Source organism: Mobula hypostoma, chromosome 3, assembly GCF_963921235.1.
Source record: "Mobula hypostoma chromosome 3, sMobHyp1.1, whole genome shotgun sequence".
Classification (NCBI taxonomy): Eukaryota; Metazoa; Chordata; class Chondrichthyes; order Myliobatiformes; family Myliobatidae; genus Mobula; species Mobula hypostoma.
In genome coordinates this window covers 49063406-49083599 of record NC_086099.1, presented here as the reverse complement: position 1 = coordinate 49083599, position 20194 = coordinate 49063406, and the positions used below count along the sequence as shown (strand labels likewise).

Genomic DNA, 20194 nt, shown 5'->3' with positions numbered 1-20194 from the left:
TTTCTCTATTATTATGTATTGTGTTGTACCTCTGCCACAAAGACAACAAATTTCTCGACATACGCAGGCCATATTAAACCTAACTCTGATTCTGACTGACAGGGCTATTTCTGACTTCCCATGTACAGTATTACATTGTGCAAGGTATTGCTGCCCCCTGCAGGGCCCACCACTGAAGGTCTGGCTGGATTAAAGTTTAGATGGTGGAGAGCCATAGAAGTTTGTACTTATCCTCCTGATTGAGTTCTGCAAGGTTCCAACCCAGAACATTGACCATCGCTTTGCCTCCGTAGATACTGCTGAATTCATCGAGTATCTCAAGCCAAACACGATGAATTCTGCAGGTGCTGGAAATTCAAGCAACACACATCAAAGTTGCTGGTGAACGCAGCAGGCCAGGCAGCATCTCTAGGAAGAGGTACAGTCGACGTTTCGGGCCGAGACCCTTCGACAGGCCATTTGTTTCTTGCTCCAGATTCCAGCTTCTGTAGTCCCTTGTGCCTCTGTAATTATCAAGTTGATCAGTGATAAATAATTTCTGACCTTCTAAAGATGCAATTAACTTTGCTGGATTTGTACTATCTGTGATGTTGGTGGTTGTTAAAGAAATTATGTGCTGGTACTGGAAATAGATAAAAGGATGAAAGAATAATAGGACATTGATAAAAGTGATTAGAATTTTTTATTGGCATAGAGAGTAAATGTTGCCACAGACTGGCAGGGATAAATACGGGTTTCATACTTTTAATCCCTCTGTTCATTTTCTGTTAGGAGCAACCCCCTACCCCTGATTTGGTAATGCTGCCTTCTTTCTGAAGAATGCACATTATTTTAATCATGCAAAAGATCCAATTTTCATCAGTAACAATAGTCCATCAAAATGTCAACACTAGGGTTTAACATAATAATTATTTAATTAATGTGAAATGTGTTTGTATTAGACAGAATTATCTCTGGCATAGCTAAGAACATCAAACGTTACACAAATCTTCATATGTAAGTATCATGCTTTTATTTTCTATTGTTAACAAAATGTCATGATTGCTACAAGGTAATTGTATACATAGTTATAGATACACTTTATATTTTGATATATTGCACATTTGAGTCATTCTTTTCATTTAAACAAAATTAAAGAAACACACAGCATGATACTGAATTCTGAATTTCTAGTGCTGAGAGTGACATCTATTACATAGCTGAAAATTAAGCCTTTGTTTAAAATATGTACATGTGCTAAAATTACTTATGATACGAAAGTAAAATAAAAAAAGTATCTGTAATAGGTTTTGCAATATTGATTTTGCTTCTGTTCAAAGTTGCTGCTGACTTGTTGAGTATATTCAACAGTTTTGTTGAACCGTTCTCAAAAATTATAAGATTTAGCATTGGAGAATGTCAGTATTGTGCATTCCAAATAATGATTTTCCAGATTTGCTAGATTTGTGTGAAAAATAACTTTCACCAGATAGCACAAGTATTCCTAAATAAATCCATCTTCACTGGTTAAAATTGACTTCTTGCCTCAAGACAGATTAAAGGGATGACTTTTAGCTTCATCCACTGGGAAATGACCTCATGAGCCTGACTGACTTTTGTTTAAATGACAGGACAATCTGCATCATCATTTCGGCATTCATGTGGCAAAGTTGGAAACTGCCTGCTGAATTTGATTTGTATTATTGGTGGTGTTTGCTTCTTTGTTCCATATCTAAGGTATATTCAACTATATACTAATCGTAACACATTGAGGATACTTGTTGGGAAGTCATGTTGTAATTGTATAAATCTTTATTTAGAAAACATTTGGAGTACTGTGTTCTGGTTGCCATATCATAGGAAGATGTGGAAGCTTTTGAGAGACGCAGAAGTAGTTTAGCACAATGTTGTCTGGATTAGAGAGTATGGGCCATAAGAGAGATTTGTGGACAAACGTGGATACGTGGATTGTTTTCTCTGGAGCAACATTGGCCGAGGGGCTGACCTACTGGAAGTATATAAAATTTTGAGAGACAGAGGCAGGTATATAAAGTGTTTCCTCCCCCACAAAGACAATGTCAAAAACTAGAGGGAATAGGTTTAAAGTGAGATGGGTGAGGGAAGTTTTCTTTTACACAGAGAATGGTAGGTGCCTGGAGTGCATTGGTGCGACAGGTGTGAAAGCTGATACTATAGCAATGTTTAAGGGCATTTAGGATGACACATGAACAAACAGGGAATGGAGGGGAACAGATCACATGCTAACAGATGAGATTAGATTAACATAACGATCACCACAGATACATAGGAATCAAGGGCCTGTTCCTTTGCTGAATTGTTCTATATTCCAAGATTTCTGGATTTTCAAATTGAAATACAAATAATATCCTTCAAAAACACAGAAACACAAATAATATCAGACAAACAAAACACACAAATTCTTCCATGTTTCCTTCTACAGCCTTGGTAATCATATACTCTAATTGTTCACTAAGCACGACTGTCAATCTCTAATGACAAACAGAACCATACATGAAGTGAGAGAAACCTCAGTGGTTGAAAGGTTTTGCACAATTGGTCCAAGATCACTCTCAAGCATTCTGCACTTACCATATGTTGTATCTCAAACTGGTTGAATGGTGTTGTGTTCGGGAAAACATCATACTTAACCTCAATTGAATAAATTAACACCGTTTGTTTTCCTTGTTTTTCCAGGAAGCTTGTCCCACAGACAGACCACCCTGCTTCCAAGTGAATGTATCTCTCTTCAGCAGAGTCTCTAATTCAAGTTTTTTAAAACAAAAACTTGAAATAGTTTGGGTTTGCCTAGCTATGGTGGAATTATAAATGGTAGTCAAGTAAATCATCTCTTATCGTTTTAAAACTGACTATGTGTTATATGTTCATTCAAACTCTCATTCTTTCATGCAAGTTGCCCCCCATATGTTTCTTTAAATTTTGTGCAGTATCTTTTTTTTGTACTGTTACTACATCAATAATTTATATCATGGAAGTATTAATTCACTATATTGATTCAAAACTTTTGGTACAGTTGTGAGTTGCTAATCTCATGATTATCAAGCATTGCTTACCTCCAAAACCACAACCCCAATCTGCCCCCACCCATCCCCTGTCAGCATTCTACTTTGTCAGGTGTTTCTTTAAATTTTGCAAAATGTTTATTCTTGGATTCTTTGTCCCCACGTGACGTGCTACACATTTTTTCAGACTGAATTTTATCTGTGATATGAACTTAGATTCAAATCATCCTGCATCTTGACTTGTTCAACTCTGGAGTCCATCAAATATCTGCCAATTGTCACAATCCAGAGATGGATCGCTTCCATTAATGTGAATTATAGGGGATCTATTGCACTAATTGCCATGAAGATTCAAGCAGTAAGGAATTAATTAATAGATACAGCTTGGGTAAGCAACCTATCGCATTACTCCATTTAAACACAAGTTTCTTTTTTTTCAAATCTGCTTTAGGACTCTTCATTCCAAGAGTTAAGGAATCTGTTAAGGAAATATTTGTACCATTTTATTTTAAATAGGCTATGACCTTTACATAATGTACTCACATGTCCTCATCAAGCTACAAAATCATGTACATTTCATTTTTATTCATGAAAAATCATCTTTTAAGAGTTCAGCATATGAAAATCAAATTTATGACATATATCCAGGCAAACCATTAGCAGAGACTTTGTGAATACTTGTAATAATGTTCAAAAATATTTGGAGATGAAAAGAGATACATAAAAATAACCAAGGGGGAAATATCTTCTCACCAGAAGCATTTATTCCGAAGAATTAATACTAACATTTATTTTTTTCCTTCATTTTCTTTCCATATTCTAGCTTGATACAAGACAGCAAAGTCCAAAGAATCTCCGTTTCCTCCTTCTCACTAGTGGATATGGAGTCAGATTGAGGAGACTGCTATCATCTGTACAGAAAATATGTAACTCAAGTTTAAATCCAGTTATTAATTTTATCCTCAGGCAAGTACAGATTAAAACATATGATAGATTCTAAATTATTTATCATCTTAGTGTGTTCAAGACCACACTTTATAAACAGGTTTGTAAACTTGTTGATAAATGCAAACTAACTATGGAAAATCACTTACCATCTGGATCAGAAATGTACAAGTCAGTTAGGACTACCCTGTACTTGTTAGCTGACAAAAAGTAAAATCAGGAGGGCATTTGCACTTTATTAAACTTCATTCATTTTGAAGTTGTGGTGGGCAAGAAGTCAAATGGACAAAGCAAGACAAATACAGTGTAAGTATAAAATAAATCAAGCCATTGTACAAATATCCAGTAGAGCGGAAGAATTAGGAATCTAGAGTAGTAGCAAAGAATGAGCCAATGAGAATAAAATAAAGTTTTGGAGGTAGAATGCATTAATTTAATAAAAAGACAGGCCAAACATACTAATCAATGGAGTAGTAATAGGAAAGATTACAATGGATGCATATTAATCTAGAGCCAAGCAAGTGGGAAATCAGTTACTCTATTTCAAGACTTCTGTAATTAAAATAATAGGGAAAATAAATATGGGATTAACTCACCATAACATAAACAGAAGAAATCACTGAAAACTGCAACAACAATGCATGCATTTGTTTGGTGTCTTAAGGAAAAGTTGCCTTATGATGCTTTATATATTTGTATGCATGAAGGCAATGATAGGACAGGAAGTTAAAGTTAAAAATACAGAAATGCAAACTGCAAGTGGGCAATAAAACAATTAAACAAACATGGAAGTTCAATTACTTAGAGAGCATGATAACATCTGACAGTCGGGCAGATGTTGAAATTAGTAGAAGGATTGGGATTCCTAAATGCACATTTGAGCATTTGAGCAAGATATTAAAGAATAGCATAATTTCTGTGTTTAAAAAACTTAGAGTGTTGCAGTGTTACATTCATTCCACACTCACAGATGGAAGTGAATGTTGGACAACTTTAAAGCCGAATGAGGGAAGATTCAAAGCTGCAGAAAATGTGGTTTCTGAGAAGAATGATGAAGACATCATGAAAGGACAGAGTAACAAAGGAGGTGTTGAGAAAAGCTGAAATAAGAAAAGACCGAACATCATCAATCAGGAAATGGCTGCTGGGACTTTCTGGGATATGTACTGAGGAAAGAGAAGCTCGAACCAGTGACGGGAAAAACTGATGGTAGAAAAAGTTGTGGTTGACAGTGCATGACATTTATGAGTTACAGCAAGGGATGGACAGGCAAAAGTTCTGAAGAGCTTATTAGAAACTCTCTGATTAAAGACAGCTAGAAGACCATGATCAGCCATGTCCACAAGATACCGCACATAATGATGATGATCGTTAAGTGAACAGCCTTTCTGATTGTTATCAAGTTAAGCCGCCAGTTTAAGTTAAACTTATAATTCAACATTCTCAGAGTACTTCACCTGCTAGAAGTACATATAGAAAAATCTGGTGCATGTTGGATGAATTTTCCAACAATTAATTCTTATTTTACTCTATGCATTTAACTTATGTGATGATCATACAGAGAAATATTGTAGAATATTTACTAAATACTATGTGCCATACATAATTTTCCTTTGGTATTGTAGTAATAAGTTGGCCAAAAAAACTGTCATGGCAATATGATACAGAAGATACATAAGAAAAGTAACATAGATACTCTGTATTCACAATTCCAGTTTTGATGAAAAGCAACAGTACCAATACAGAAATGCAAAGTTTGGAGTGGAATTTTACTTTTGTGTCCTCTCTAAATAAAGACCATAAGACCATAAGACAAAGGAGCAGAAGTCGGCCATTCGGCCCATCGAGTCTGCTCCGCCATTTTATCATGAGCTGATCCATTCTCCCATTTAGTCCCACTCCCCCGCCTTCTCACCATAACCTTTGATGCCCTGGCTATTCAGATACCTATCAATCTCTGCCTTAAATACACCCAATGACTTGGCCTCCACTGCTGCCTGTGGCAACAAATTCCAGAGATTCACCACCCTCTGACTAAAAAAATTTCTTCGCATTTCTGCTCTGATTGGGCGCCCTTCAATCCTTAAGTCATGCCCTCTCGTACTAGACTCCCCCATCATGGGAAACAACTTTGTCGCATCCACTCTGTCCATGCCTTTCAACATTCGAAATGTTTCTATGAGGTCTCCCCTCATTCTTCTAAACTCCAAGGAATACAGTCCAAGAGCGGACAAACGTTCCTCATATGTTAACCCTCTCATTCCCGGAATCATTCTAGTGAATCTTCTCTGTACCCTCTCCAACGTCAGCATATCCTTTCTTAAATAAGGAGACCAAAACTGCCCACAGTACTCCAAGTGAGGTCTCACCAGCGCCTTATAGAGCCTCAACATCACATCCCTGCTCTTATAGTCTATTCCTCTAGAAATGAATGCCAACATTGCATTCGCCTTCTTTACTACTGACTCAACCTGGAGGTTAACTTTAAGGGTATCCTGTACGAGGACTCCCGAGTCCCGTTGCATCTCCGAACTTTGAATTCTTTCCCCATTTAGATAATAGTCTGCCCGTTTATTTTTTCTGCCAGAGTGTATAACCATACACTTTTCAACATTGTACTTCATTTGCCACTTCTCTGCCCATTCTTCCAATCTATCCAAGTCTCTCTGCAGACTCTCCATTTCCTCAGCACTACCGGCCCCTCCACCTATCTTTGTATCATCAGCAAACTTAGCCACAAAGCCATCTATTCCATAATCCAAATCGTTGATGTACAATGTAAAAAGAAGTGGCCCCAACAAGGACCCCTGTGGAACACCACTGGTTACCGGCAGCCAACCAGAATAGGATCCCTTTATTCCCACTCTCTGATTCCTGCCAATCAGCCAACGCTCTATCCACGTATGTAACTTTCCCATAATTCCATGGGCTCTTATCTTGTTAAGTAGCCTCATGTGTGGCACCTTGTCAAAGGCCTTCTGAAAATCTAAATATACAACATCCACTGCATCTCCCTTGTCTAGCCTACTGGTAATTTCCTCAAAAAATTGTAATAGGTTTGTCAGGCAGGATTTTCCTTTAAGGAATCCATGCTGAGTTCTGCCTATCTTCCCATATGCCTCCAGGTACTCTGTAACCTCATCCTTCACAATCGACTCCAACAACTTCCCAACCACCAATGTCAAGCTAACAGGTCTATAATTTCCTTTTTGCTTCCTTGCCCCCTTCTTAAATAGCGGAGTGACATTTGCAATCTTCCAGTCCTCCGGAACCATGCCAGAATCTATCGACTTTTGAAAGATCATCGCTAATGCCTCCGCAATCTCCACAGCTACTTCCTTTAGAACACGCGGGTGCATTCCATCTGGTCCGGGAGATTTATCTACCTTTAGACTATTCAGCTTCCTGAGTACTTCCTCTGTCGTAATTGTGACTGCGCACACTTCTCTTCCCTGCCACCCTTGAGTGTCCGGTATACTGCTGATGTCTTCCTCAGTGAAGACTGATGCAAAATACTCATTCAGTTCCTCTGCCATCTCCTTATCTCCAATTACAATTTCTCCAGCATCATTTTCTATCGGTCCTATATCTACTCTCACCTGTCTTTTACTCTTTATATACTTGAAAAAGCTTTTAGTATCCTCTTTGATATTATTTGCTAGCTTCCTTTCATAGTTAATCTTCTCCCTCTTAATGACCTTCTTGGTTTCCTTTTGTAAGGTTTTAAAAACTTCCCAATCCTCTGTCTTCCCACTAATTTTTGCTTCCTTGTATGCCCTCTCCTTTGCTTTAATTTTGGCTTTGACTTCTCATGTCAACCACAGTTGCATCCTTTTTCCACTCGAAAATTTCTTCTTTTTTGGAATATACCTGTCTTGCACCTTCCTCACTTCTCACATAAACTCCAACCACTGCTGCTCTGCTGTCTTACCCGCCAGTGTCCCTTTCCAGTCAACTTTGACCAGTTCCTGTCTCATGCCACTGTAATTTCCTTTACTCCACTGAAATACCGACACATCAGATTTCAGCTTCTCTTTTTCAAATTTCACAGTGAACTCAATCATGTTATGATCACTGCCTCCGAAGGGTTCCTTCACCTCAATCTCTCTAATCACCTCTGGTTCATTACACAATACCCAATCCAGTACAGCCGATCCCCTCGTGGGCTCAACAACAAGCTGTTCTAAAAAGCAATCTCGCAGACATTCTACAAATTCTCTCTCTTGAGATCCAGTACCAACCTGATTTTCCCAATCCACTCGCATGTTAACATCCCCCACAATTATCATAACACTGCCCTTCTGACAAGCCTTTTCTATTTCCAGTTGTAATTTGTAGTCCACATCTCTGCAGCTGTTTGGAGGCCTATAAATAACTGCCATCAGGGTCCTTTTACCCCTGCTATTTCTTAGCTCAACCCATAAAGATTCTGCACCTTCCAATCCTATATCACCTCTTTCTTATGATTTAATATCATTTCTTACCAATAAAGCCACTCCTCCCCCTCTGCCTACCTTCCTATCGTTCCGATACACCGTGTATCTTGGACGTTCAGCTCCCAGAGACATGCATCCTTTAGCCAGGTCTCAGTGATGGCCACAATATCATACCTGCCAATCTGTAGCTGTACGACAAGATCATCCACCTTATTCCTTATGCTGCATGCATTTAAGTATAACACCTTAAGACCAGTATTTGATACTTTTCACTTTTCGCATAAAGTGAGAAAAAATTTAGGTGAAGTGAAATGGTTCATTTTGCTCCACTTTGGTTGTGAGCTAGCTTCTTCACTATGGCTGATATTTAAAGTTAGCAGATCAAGTTATTCCAATATTAGTTAAAACTGACCATCTGCTTTTTTCCTCCCAGTTTACACTTTTGCTTTCTACCAAGGATTGCAATGGTATGCATCAAGCCATCATGAAACTAATAGTTTGAATGACATATTAAAAAAAAAACTATCTTGAAGTATGGCAAGCAGAATGATACTTACCTTGGTTCTTCAATGGTAAAGGCATAGTCTCCCTGAGTTTGCTTAGAAGATTTTTCATTTCTCGTATGTCTCTGTAAAAAAAAAGATCATTAAATGAGAAAGTAAATAGAACACAGTTTAGAATTAAAATGTTTACTAACCTTTCAGTATTTTCTATATCTGTGGAAACATGCCACGAATACGGTTGATCTTGGAGAGGAGATGATGGTGTATCTTCTAAAATTGGAGCTTGGGAACTCTCTTCCTTTCTACTGTCTATTACTTTGGGAACCACCAAGGAGTCCTTTTCTTTAAAAGTAAAAGAAAGGGAAAATACAGCAGTGATCACCATCTACCATATTTGAAATGTTATTGTTTATGAAGTCCCTATTAAATAATGGCTCAATAACAACATTTTTTTTTTACCTAAATTACTAAAGCAATGTCTCAGGTATTGTAGTAGAATCCAATTAAGTTCAATAAACAAGACTATTCCTTGCTATACTGAAACAAGCAAGAGAAAATCTGCAGATGCTGGAAATCCAAGCAAGGCACACAAAATGCTGGAGGAACTCAGCAGACCAGGCAGCATCCATGGAAATAACTATTGTCGATATTTCAGCCTGAAATGTTGATAATACTCTTCTCCATAGAGGCTGCCTGTCCTGCTGAGTTCCTCCAGCATTTTGAGTGCGTTCCTTGCTATACTGTATATGTTCCCACAAAACAGAGAAAACAAGGAAAAATACAAATTAGATCATGTAAAACTGGTTAGTCAGAATCTTGTAAGAAAATCTGGGAGAGCCTCTGCATCATACTTTAGAATTATTATTTCTTTTGATAAAGAACATTTACCCACCCATATTAATTGTCTTCAGTGTGCTCGTACAAGAACAGAAGTAGGGTATTTAAGCCCCTGATATGATTATTTATTAGATTCAAAATTAAACTTGCTCTCTAAGGCAGCCTGCACTGCTTTTTGAGGGAAAGAGTTCATTTTTACTACTTCTTCTGTGAAGCAATGTTTTTTAATTTCTCTCCTGACTGGCCTGTCTCTGGTTTTACTTTTACTGCGGCACTGAACTAGAATAGACAGTAGATGCTGGCTTGCTGACAATACTCCAGCCTTTCACCAAAAAAGGCAGAAAAATTATCTCATACATGACTTTGATCCTTCAACTTGCTTCCCACCAAATACTAGACCAACCCACCTCACAGCATCCTAACCCTCAAGGCCCAGACCTTGACTTCTTGACCATCTAAGTCCCCAAAAATCCCACTCCAATTTTCAAATCATTGAAGGTTGTGAGTTGTCTCCACCTATTTACCATTCTCCATTCTTCTTGACAATGTATTTCAGGATTGTCTGGCCTCTAGTCCTTGACTTTCCACCAAAAAATGTATTTTCTCTAACTATCCAATCAAAGTCATAGAACCCCATATCAATAAAACCATTAATCTCCTTTGTTTCAGAGAGTACAATTCTAACATGTACCTTTTACTCATAATGTAACACTCAGAGCCCAAGTAACATCCTGGAGTATTATGTCCTTACGTTTTTGTCATTGAAATCTTACACAGGCACCAAATGAATAACGTTACTCTTCATGGTGTGCAAAGTCACCTGCCATTATTTTGAGTACCTACTCAATTCAACAATATCCAATATATCTTCATAATTCTATGTCCCCATCCATATTACTTACTGTATTATCTATTTTTGTGTCATTGACCTCTTTGTTTTACTACTTTGCTCTCTTGGCACATCTCTCTCTATTGTATAACTTGTCAATAAAATCCTATGCAGTGATTAGTTGAGGACCCAACACAAATCTATGTATAATTATATCAATTTCACTCAAATACATAACTGTTTTTAATATTCTACGACCTAACCAATATCCTCATCAGATAAATGATACACCATCAACTTTTGAAACCTAATTTTAATTGAACTCTCTTACTAAAGTTTCCAGCAAAATTGTTTTATTTTAAACCGTAGGACACTTATGCTCAAGTTCCAAAGTTGAAGTCTCCACTTTTGGCACAGGATTTGCTAAGTGGGAGCACATTTCATGGCTACAAAAGCAATGAGTGTTTTGCAGCTATTTAAATTATGCTCACATCTCCATGTTATGCTTCTGTTGAGAAACTTTCATGCTTGATAATCCAGAATTTCAAGATTTCAGCACAGCACAATATGTGACAAAATAAATGAATACATTCTAAATTGCTTTGTGAAAGTATTAAAGCATATTACTGCATTTGCTTGGAGGATCCAGGCAATCCCAACTCTTCCAGATGTTGATGGCAGATCTATACTTCGACAGCTGCTTTGGGAAAGGCTTTACTAAAAAATTAAAATAGGAATTATTCCACCAAAACTGGTAGGATTTTATTGTATGATTTTCAGAACCAACGAGGAATCAGAAAAAAATCTTGAAAAATTAATAATTTCATTCCGCTTATTAACTTAATAATGCAATTATGTAGATATCAGTGATGAAAAAGGTATTGGCATATATCTTGAGTCCTGATGAAGAGTCTCAGCCCAAAACATCGACTGATCATTTCTCTCCATTAAGGCATCCGTTAGTCTTGCGAGACCATGGATCTGCGCCTGGAAAGTCTTCCCTCTCCAAGGCGCAGGCCTGGGCAAGGTTGTATGGAAGACCAGCAGTTGCCCATGCTGAAAGTCTCCCCTCTCCATGACACCAATGTTGTCCAAGGGAAGGGCATTAGGACCCACACGGCTTGGCACCAGTGTCATCGCAGAGCAATGTGTGATTAAGTGCCTTGCTCAAGGACACAACACATGTTGCCTCGGCTGGGGCTCAAACTCACAACCTAAGGCTAGTCCAATGCCTTAACCACTTGGCCACGTGCCCACGTTTCCTTCCATAGATGCTGCCTAACCTGCTGAGTTCCTCCAGCATTCTGTGTGTGTTACTGTATATTTCCACTACCATGATTTTCATTTCTAGTTAGAGACCGGATGATTGACTCATTTCTTTTACTGAATTTGGCATTTTGCTGTTATCAAACAAAATTGAACCAATGAAACCTAATGTGACATTGACCCAAGTCAATATTGTGTCTTTGCCAGAAGATAATACACAAAACAAAAAGCGTAGTGTTCAGGCTTTTATTTTGAACTATAGCCCTGCTATCTTTTATTTGATAGTGCTGCCGACTAATTCTGATAGGGTTGCCACCTTTAAATTTGAAATTCAGTTGGATCATGTGAAGAGGGCTGCCATTTTGTTTTGGCAGCTTTTCAGTCAGACTGAAGGGCATTTACACAATCCTGTGTTGTCTTTCCTTCATTTGGACCATCAAAATCATTGTCTGTAAGTGTTGTTTTAATTCATAAAGGAGAATGCTATCTGAGCAATATTTTGTGTTAATATTATATGAAAGTTTATTCCTGGTTATCAGCATAGTGTTTGACTGGGCTTGGTAATTTCAGGAGTGTTTACATGATATTAATCTTTTCGTATATTTTAAAATTTTGTTTACTCATATTGTGTAATAGTTTACATTCAAGTCTAGCTTCATGTATTCCTAGTTTCTTATGAATATATGACTTGAATTATTAGTTTTCTATATTGACTACTTACAGTTATTTTCTGTTTTTTTTCTCAGTTTTATTTTTACTTAATGATATGCGAGTGTGCTGCCCAAATAAGCACCTGGAGCTTGGACACTACATGCTGACTTCTGTGTTCAGTTTGACTTACTGCTGCACTTCCTACTTCATACACAGGGGTACAGTAAAAAGTCGTGAATGCAGTTGGCCAAACAGCATCCGAATAGTCAATGGCAGTGAATAACAAGCATTATGAATGAGAGCTACTCAAAACACACAACTCCACAGGAAAGACAAAGCTCGCCTGACAGAATGACGGACAAGTTCTCATCATAGTTCATTGTGATTGTGCACATAATCAGTTGGTGCTGCCGCAGCATGAGCCGGAGCAAAGGCAGGGGCTGCATGGGCACATGCTGCATTTGCAGAGAGGAAGTTTGCCATTACAACAGACAAAGCTCAGCTACAGACTAACTTGGAAACGCTGCATCTTCAGAAAGAAGCTTCAGCTGCTATTGCCAAGACAGAAATTTTGAAGGCAGCAGCAGAGCAAGTGGGTGAGGAGTTTTACAGTTAAAAAAAAAACACCCATGAGCCACAAGGGCACACATGAGCATGTGAGCAATTATGTCAGGGACCAAGTCAAATGTCTTAGCCAGCAGTCTGAGTCTCCCTACTACACAACACTGGATCAAAAGTCACAACACACCATTCAACTTACCTTCACACTTCACCTAACCCTTTGGAAAAAGGCAGCAATCAGCACACTATAGTCAATAGCCACCCTCCAATAAGTTGCTTACAGCAAAGCTTAGAAGTACCTAATCTTTCACATATAGTAAACAACTCTTACTTACCTGTCCAGTACCAAATAATAAATCCCCCTACTGTTAAAACAATGCCAAGATTTGATAGTAAGATCCAAGATTGGCAGCTAAGGTTTAATGTGCCTCAGTATACAGGTAGTTTACTAGTACACCATCCAGTGTCTTCAGTCATGATGAATATGGTGAAGTGTCTGGCACGAAAAGAGCTTATGAGCACTGGCCCATCACACTTTGACGATCATCCAGAAAGTCAAAGAGTTTGCAGTTCATCTTTTATTGATACAATCAAAGACCTGAATCTTACTGCTGACAAGGAATTGGACTTGCTGTCAAAATGGCTTAGTAAGGAATCTTCAGACTATGTTAGGTGCTTTAGAGCAGTTCATCTGATCATTCCCGCTGTAGCTTTAAGAATATCCTGGGACAGGCTCAGTGAATGTTATTGTGCATTGTAGGTAATTGAAAGCATACTTTTGAAGAAGCTGGTCAGATTTCAAATCAGGATAACTGAAGGTTAATGGAGCTGCTTTCAGCAAACAAAGCTGCGTGGCTTAGCTTATTCAGACACTGCCATGGGTTTAGTACTACTGATGAAAAGCTGCCACATTCTTTGCAAGAGAAATGGATTTCTCAAGGTTCAAAGTATAAAGAGGAGAATGGAGTCATATATTCCCCCCTCCCCTTTTTCTTTCTTCACTGATTGTGTCTGCTGTAGAGATGAAATAAGAAATGACTCCAGCCTCACTCTTCCCAGTCACAGCTCATCTTGGAATGAGAAGGCTCCTCTAAAGCACACAAACATTAGGACTCCAGTGTCAGTCCATAAAACCAACGTCTCCCAGCCTACAGATCAGAATGAGCCTCTACTTAAAGATGACCAGCAAAACATTGCCCCAATTCATAACAAACTTCACCCATTGTGAAAGTGCCGTAGCTTTAGGTAAAAATCCATTGAGTACAAAAGACTTCCTTGAAAGAGCAAGGGATTTGTTTCAGATGCTGTTCTTCATCATCACATCTCACACATAACCAATATGTGGTTATGAATGAAGTGTAATGAATGAAGTGACAACAGTCATGCTGCAGCCCTACATCCTGATCCTCCGTGGGCATCCAGGGTTTTAGATTGCACTTCAGAGCACCACATGGAGGAAGAGAAATAAGCTTTGCAATCCATGAACTCCTTATCATAAACATTTGTAATATGTAGCCACTAAATTCTGTTCCAAGATATGCTTAGTTAAAGTGTATCCAAAAGGCAATTAGAGAATGCTTCCAAGGTGTACATGATGCTCGATGAACAGAGCAACTGATGTAATGGCGAGATCAGGTAGAAGAACGCACAGAGAAAGACCAAATTTTGCAGGCACCTGGGAAAGTGCAGAATGAAAAGAACTGGACATCTTCATCTCAGATTCCTTCTTGTTTTGTTAAACAGCATGCAGATCTGAGCAACTCCGAGAGGAACCCCATTATTTTGCCTGGCAAGCATCATGTCTCCACATTGCCTATACACCACTGTCATGAACTGGTGGAGCATCAAGGATGTACTTTCACAGAAAAGTTCGCAAAATAGGACTCAAGATGACAAATCAAGGGTCAAAAAAGAAGTTCTTTGGACCTGCGTCTGAATTGTTCTCCTGAAAAAGTAGGATCTTTGTGACCTGTTCCAGTAACCATTTGTTCAGGTTTTTATTTTGAAATATAGCCCTGCTGACTTTTAATTTGATAGCACTATCGGCTTTAATTCTGATAGTGCTGCTGCCTTCAAATTTGAAATTCCGCTGGACTACGTGAGGAGTTTTTCAGTCAGACTGAAGCACATTTACACAATCCTGTGTTGTCTTTCCTTTGCACCATCAAAATCACTGTCTGTAAGCATGGTTTTGGTTCATGCTATCTGAACAGTATTTTGTGTTACTATTAGGTGAAAGTTTATTCCTAGTTATTGGTACAGTGCTGAACCAGCCTTGGTAATATAAGGAATGCTTATATGATATTAATCTTCTTGTATACTATAAAACTTTGATTGCCCATTTTGTGTAATATTTTACATGTACTGTAAGTCTAGCTTCATATATTCCTAATTTCTTATGGATGTCTGACTTAATCATTATAAGATTTCTGCATTTAGTACTTAAGGTAATCAATTTTATGTGTGTGTGTTGCCCAAATAAAGCACCCGGAGCTTGGACGTTATATCCTGACTCCCATGTTCAGTTGAGTGGAGATTGGCTTACTGCTGAATTGTGTACTTCCTACTTCACACACAAGAAGAGCAGTACACATAGTATAATAAATGGGGGAGGTCAAAACAAGAAGAGCAAACCTATTGTTTGTGATTTACACACAACTATTTGTTGTGTCTGTGTACAACTACATATCAATTAAATAAAACCATGCACACAGGAGATGGCTTTAACTGGTGTATTCACACTGCAGTGAGGGGGAGAGAGAGAGGGAACAATGTGCAGGCGTAGACAACAGATCAATGTGCATGTACAGACAACAGAGCATATGTAGTGTTAACAGGTTCATTGCTCTAAAACAAATAGATCCATACATTACACTTCCTCCCCCTTTAGATTAATGTAATATAAAACTATATATGTACAAAACCTTCAATTTCCCTTTCACAAACCATATTTAAATAAACATGCTTTCATGATCACAGTCCATAACTAACTTCCCATTCTAAAGATTCAGTCTTTTGGGTGGCACTCTGTTTTTTTCAGGATAGTGCCTCAGGACCTGTGGAGTGGCATCGGATTAGGCAGGTGTCTTGTCAATGACAACGTTCTCGTAGCGCCTCTAGATCTGTGGTGTTGATATGTAGTTGTGCACAAACACAACAAATTGGTGATGAGGATGGGATTTTTCTCAACCATTTACACCCAAAAAGTGCTGGCCCTCCACCTTTCAACACGTAAAGCTACAACTACTGTGTTTGGCCTCTATATGTCACATTCACTTTTAGTTTGCCTTTGGGAGAGATTTTTTTTGCCTGCGTAGGTCTTTAGCATCACTGTAGTCTTCTCTAATGGTATTGTAGAAAACAGGCTGTTGTAGTCAGCCTCTGAAATTATAGACAAGGCTGACCCTGTATCCAGCTCCACTTTCAGTTTTACCCCAGGCACATCTATTATGATCCATATGACTGTGATCTGCCTCAGTAATGCTATGCAATTCTAGGCATGACAGCTCACCTTTGTTAGTCTTTGTGTTGTCTGATTCCATTTCACATTCAGTCACTTTATACATTTGCTTAGTTTTGTGTTTGAAGCTTTTCACTCAGTGCAGTTTTTCTCATTGGTTGTGCTTTTTGTCTGCCTTGCACATTCTCTCTGTGACCTTGTCTGTGACACCTTCTGCAAGTTTTTTTTTTGAACCAACAGTGCATGATGGGAGGATTTGCCATATTGATAACATTTTTCACTTTTTGCACCATTCAGGGACATTTTGTGCATTTCACATTTGAACCTCTTTTTCTGTAGTTCTCCTGTATGCTTTGCTGCAGTCTCTAATGATATTGCAATGGTCAATGCCTGTTCTAAGGTTAGGTCTCTTTCTGACAGTAGCCTTGTTTGAGCACTTCGATTATGTATGCCTGTCCCTTAATGCATCAGAAAGTCCATCTCTGAAGTCACAGTACTGGGAAAGTTTGTGCAGTTCTGCAATGTATTCAGAAATGCTTTCATACTTTGACTGTCTCCTTCCGTAAAATTGAAAACTCTCAGTTATTACTAGCAGTTTAGGGCTCAAGTGATTTTGTAAAATTGTCACAATTTTGTTGAACACCTTCCTTGCTGGCTTTTCAGGAGTTACTAGGTTGCATAAGAGACTGTACGTTCTTGGACCCATTAAGTTAAGAAGCGTGGGGGCCGCCTTTTGCTCGAAGATATCCTTCACCTTACAATACAGTTCAGCTCTCTTGGTATATGACTCCCAGCCTTCATCAACTTTTCCGAATGAAGTCGTTGCCATGTTAATTTTACTTTAACTTTGCTAGTGTGTGTCTTTCACTGTGTACTAAGCACTGTTACTCATGTGTCACTTTGTTAGCGCCTGTGATGGGTTTCCATACTGTTTAACTCTCGCTGTTTCATCCCATAACTGCCAATGCAGTTGGTGATATTCTCTAACATTCAAGTTTGTACCCATCGCCAATTTGTTGCGTCCGTGCACAACTATATATCAATTAAATAAAAGCACGCACACAGGAGATGGCTTTAACTGGTGTATTCACCTTGCAGCGAGGGAGAGAGAGAACAATGTGCATGCATAGTCAACAGATCATACATCATACTAAGGGGAGTCATTGCTCTAAAAGAAATAGATCCATACATTACACTATTCTAATGCAGGCCTTAAACATTAAAGGTGATGCATCTTTAAGAAGTAATCAGGAATTGATGAAGGGTCTTGGGCCAAAACATTGGCTCTTTATTTCTCCCCATTGATGCTGCCTGACCTGAGTTCCTCCAGCATTTTGTATGTTTTACTCTGGATTTCCAGCATCTGCAGAATCTCTTGTGTTCAGGAATCCTGCTATTTAGTGTATATTATCATTCCAAATGTCATTAATCTCCTTCAGGAAGGAATCTATTATTGTTATCCAGCATGCTTTGGGAAAACAAGTCAAACAGGACAAGTAAATGGAGATGCTTCTGACTAAAAGCTACCAGTGCTAGAGGTAGAAGATTGTTTTTGCAGCTATAACAGCAGCTACTACTAAAGGGATACAAGAAGGTTTAGTAAGCTGTCACTGTCAAGCTCTGCTCCCTCTGTTAAATTTAATATCATGATTGTGGGGTGCTACTGCACTGGTGTCTTGCCTCTGCTGGCAGGACACAACTTCAAATATGAAAATAATTCAGAAAATGTTTTTCTTATTCAGCATAATATCATGAAGAATAAATGGTAGTTGTTGATAAATGTACAAGAATTGAGAAAAGCTATTGCGAAGTGAGATAGGTACACCAGTTACCACAGGGCTAGTATCATTGTCAGAGAAAAAACTGACAGCTCTTGTATCCTAGAAGGTTGTGCTAGTCATGTCCATGAAGATATTTTAAACATTGCTCATAATTGGTAGTATCACTTGTATTTTAGTGGTTACAATTAGCAGTAATATGCTGTCCTGAGTTGGAAACAAATTAGGTTTTAGTACTCATTAAATGCTACTCATGAGGAACCCAATTGGTTAGGAAAACAGGAAATTTTCTCCTCTCTCCAGAGATGCTGAATAATTTGTGAAGAATATATGTACCTTTATAATAGTGCTTTCAGTCAGAAAGGACAGGCATACCTCCTCTCCTAAACTATCCAAGCACCAAGATTTTTGATTCTATGGAATCAGATAGCAGTCACCTAAGTTCTCCAAAAATGTCCAAGAGATAGAAAATTGCCTTCTCAATGTGGCATATGCCTCAAGATTGTGGCTTTTTTGCTCATGTTGCCACTAAAATGCCATTGTTCCTTCAGAGATCATGTTAAGAGCAGAATTTGGAGAAATAGTTTGTTGTCCTATCCTCTTGGACATATGTCTAGTTGGGTAGACTCTAAATGGCAAATAATAATGCCTTGCAAATTTGTCATTGTAAATGGTTGATATGCAATTTTTTTATCACGCATTTTAATTAAAGGCTACAACTACTGGTCCTTAAGGTTGTTTGAACCGCGGGTGGTAATAGGGACAAGCACCTACTACCTATTAAGTTCTCCCTATGGCATGCACCTCAAATAGCTTCTGACAGCCAAGTTCAGCTCCTGGCCTTCACATGTGGCTTAGCTATTAATCCTGGTGGAACCATTTGTATTGAATGGAGAAGAGGTAAAGGTGGGATACTGGCGCCTTAAAACCAGTTGCTTCAGTCAGATGGGGCTCATCAGCAGTGGTTGGCAGCTTATCTAGGAGAACTAAAACTCTGATCTCAAACCTCTGTTGCCGTGCGGCTACACCCACGCAAGGGGAAGACTTAAGGAGTAATCCCTAAGGGGAAAATCCCGAGCTGGAGTTCTTAAGGCAATCCTACATTGAGTTCAATGTTGATTGGCAACTCCTGCGACACTGCTGGAACCAATCTCAGCCATTCTTTTGGGTTCATCAGATGCATGACAAAAGGGAGCTTGCTTCATGGGCAACAACTTTCTCTGCATATCATACTGCCCAGGTTTGTGTATCCAGCCATCCAGGACACAACATTCATCATTGACCCTGACCAACAGGGGCCTCACTCACAACTATATTTCATTTTAAAACAGGATGTGTGTCCAATTACTACAATAATTGATTCTTCAAAAATTGCAGGCTGAAATGATTCATGCAATAGATGCTGTGTTTACAGGATTGTTACAGACTCTTAATGGCTTCAGAAATTGATGTACCAGAAGTAAAGATTCCTGAGCTTTATACATTCAATTATGTGGCCTACCAGCTCATATAGGGAGGACAATTTGCCATTTGAAGAAACATGCATGGAACAGAGAAGTTATTTTAATGTGAAATTTCAATTAAGCCAAGAGATATAGAGCCAGATTGTTAAAATTAATGCAAAACTACTTAACAACTCAATGCTTAAGGGGAGCCACTAGAGGCCATATTCTTCGTGACATGGTATTCATAACTAACCCAGATAAAGAGCTAAATGGAAATTGTAGTACTCCAGAGGATGTTAGCTATAGAACAATCAAATTTAGCATGATAGATTATTCTATTTAAGGCCTTGTGCCAGATTGTAACTTCAAAAATAATAAATTTGAGGAGAAAAGAAGAAAAATTAAATAATTACAAGGCATATATTTGTTAATAAGTCAGTATAGGACAAATGTTCATTAAAAC

At 38.4% G+C, this 20194-nt stretch overlaps 1 protein-coding gene across 4 annotated transcripts in view; it reads right to left on the bottom strand.

Annotated features, from left to right (window-relative positions):
• Nucleotides 1-221: 221 nt before the first annotated feature.
• Nucleotides 222-20194, bottom strand: part of rgs7bpa (regulator of G protein signaling 7 binding protein a) — a 70459-nt gene continuing 50486 nt past the window's right edge. For 2 of the 4 annotated variants that reach the window (XM_063043001.1, XM_063043003.1), the window contains exons 4-6: nt 9099-9246; nt 8959-9029; nt 684-3931 (exon numbers count right to left, since the gene is read on the bottom strand). In XM_063043001.1, the coding sequence (XP_062899071.1) occupies nt 3840-3931; nt 8959-9029; nt 9099-9246 (311 nt within the window). In that variant the 3' untranslated portion in view covers nt 684-3839. Of the gene's footprint in view, nt 504-683; nt 3932-8954; nt 9030-9098; nt 9247-20194 lie in introns of those variants that run through there. The other 2 variants (XM_063043002.1, XM_063043004.1) reach the window with 2 other exon arrangements.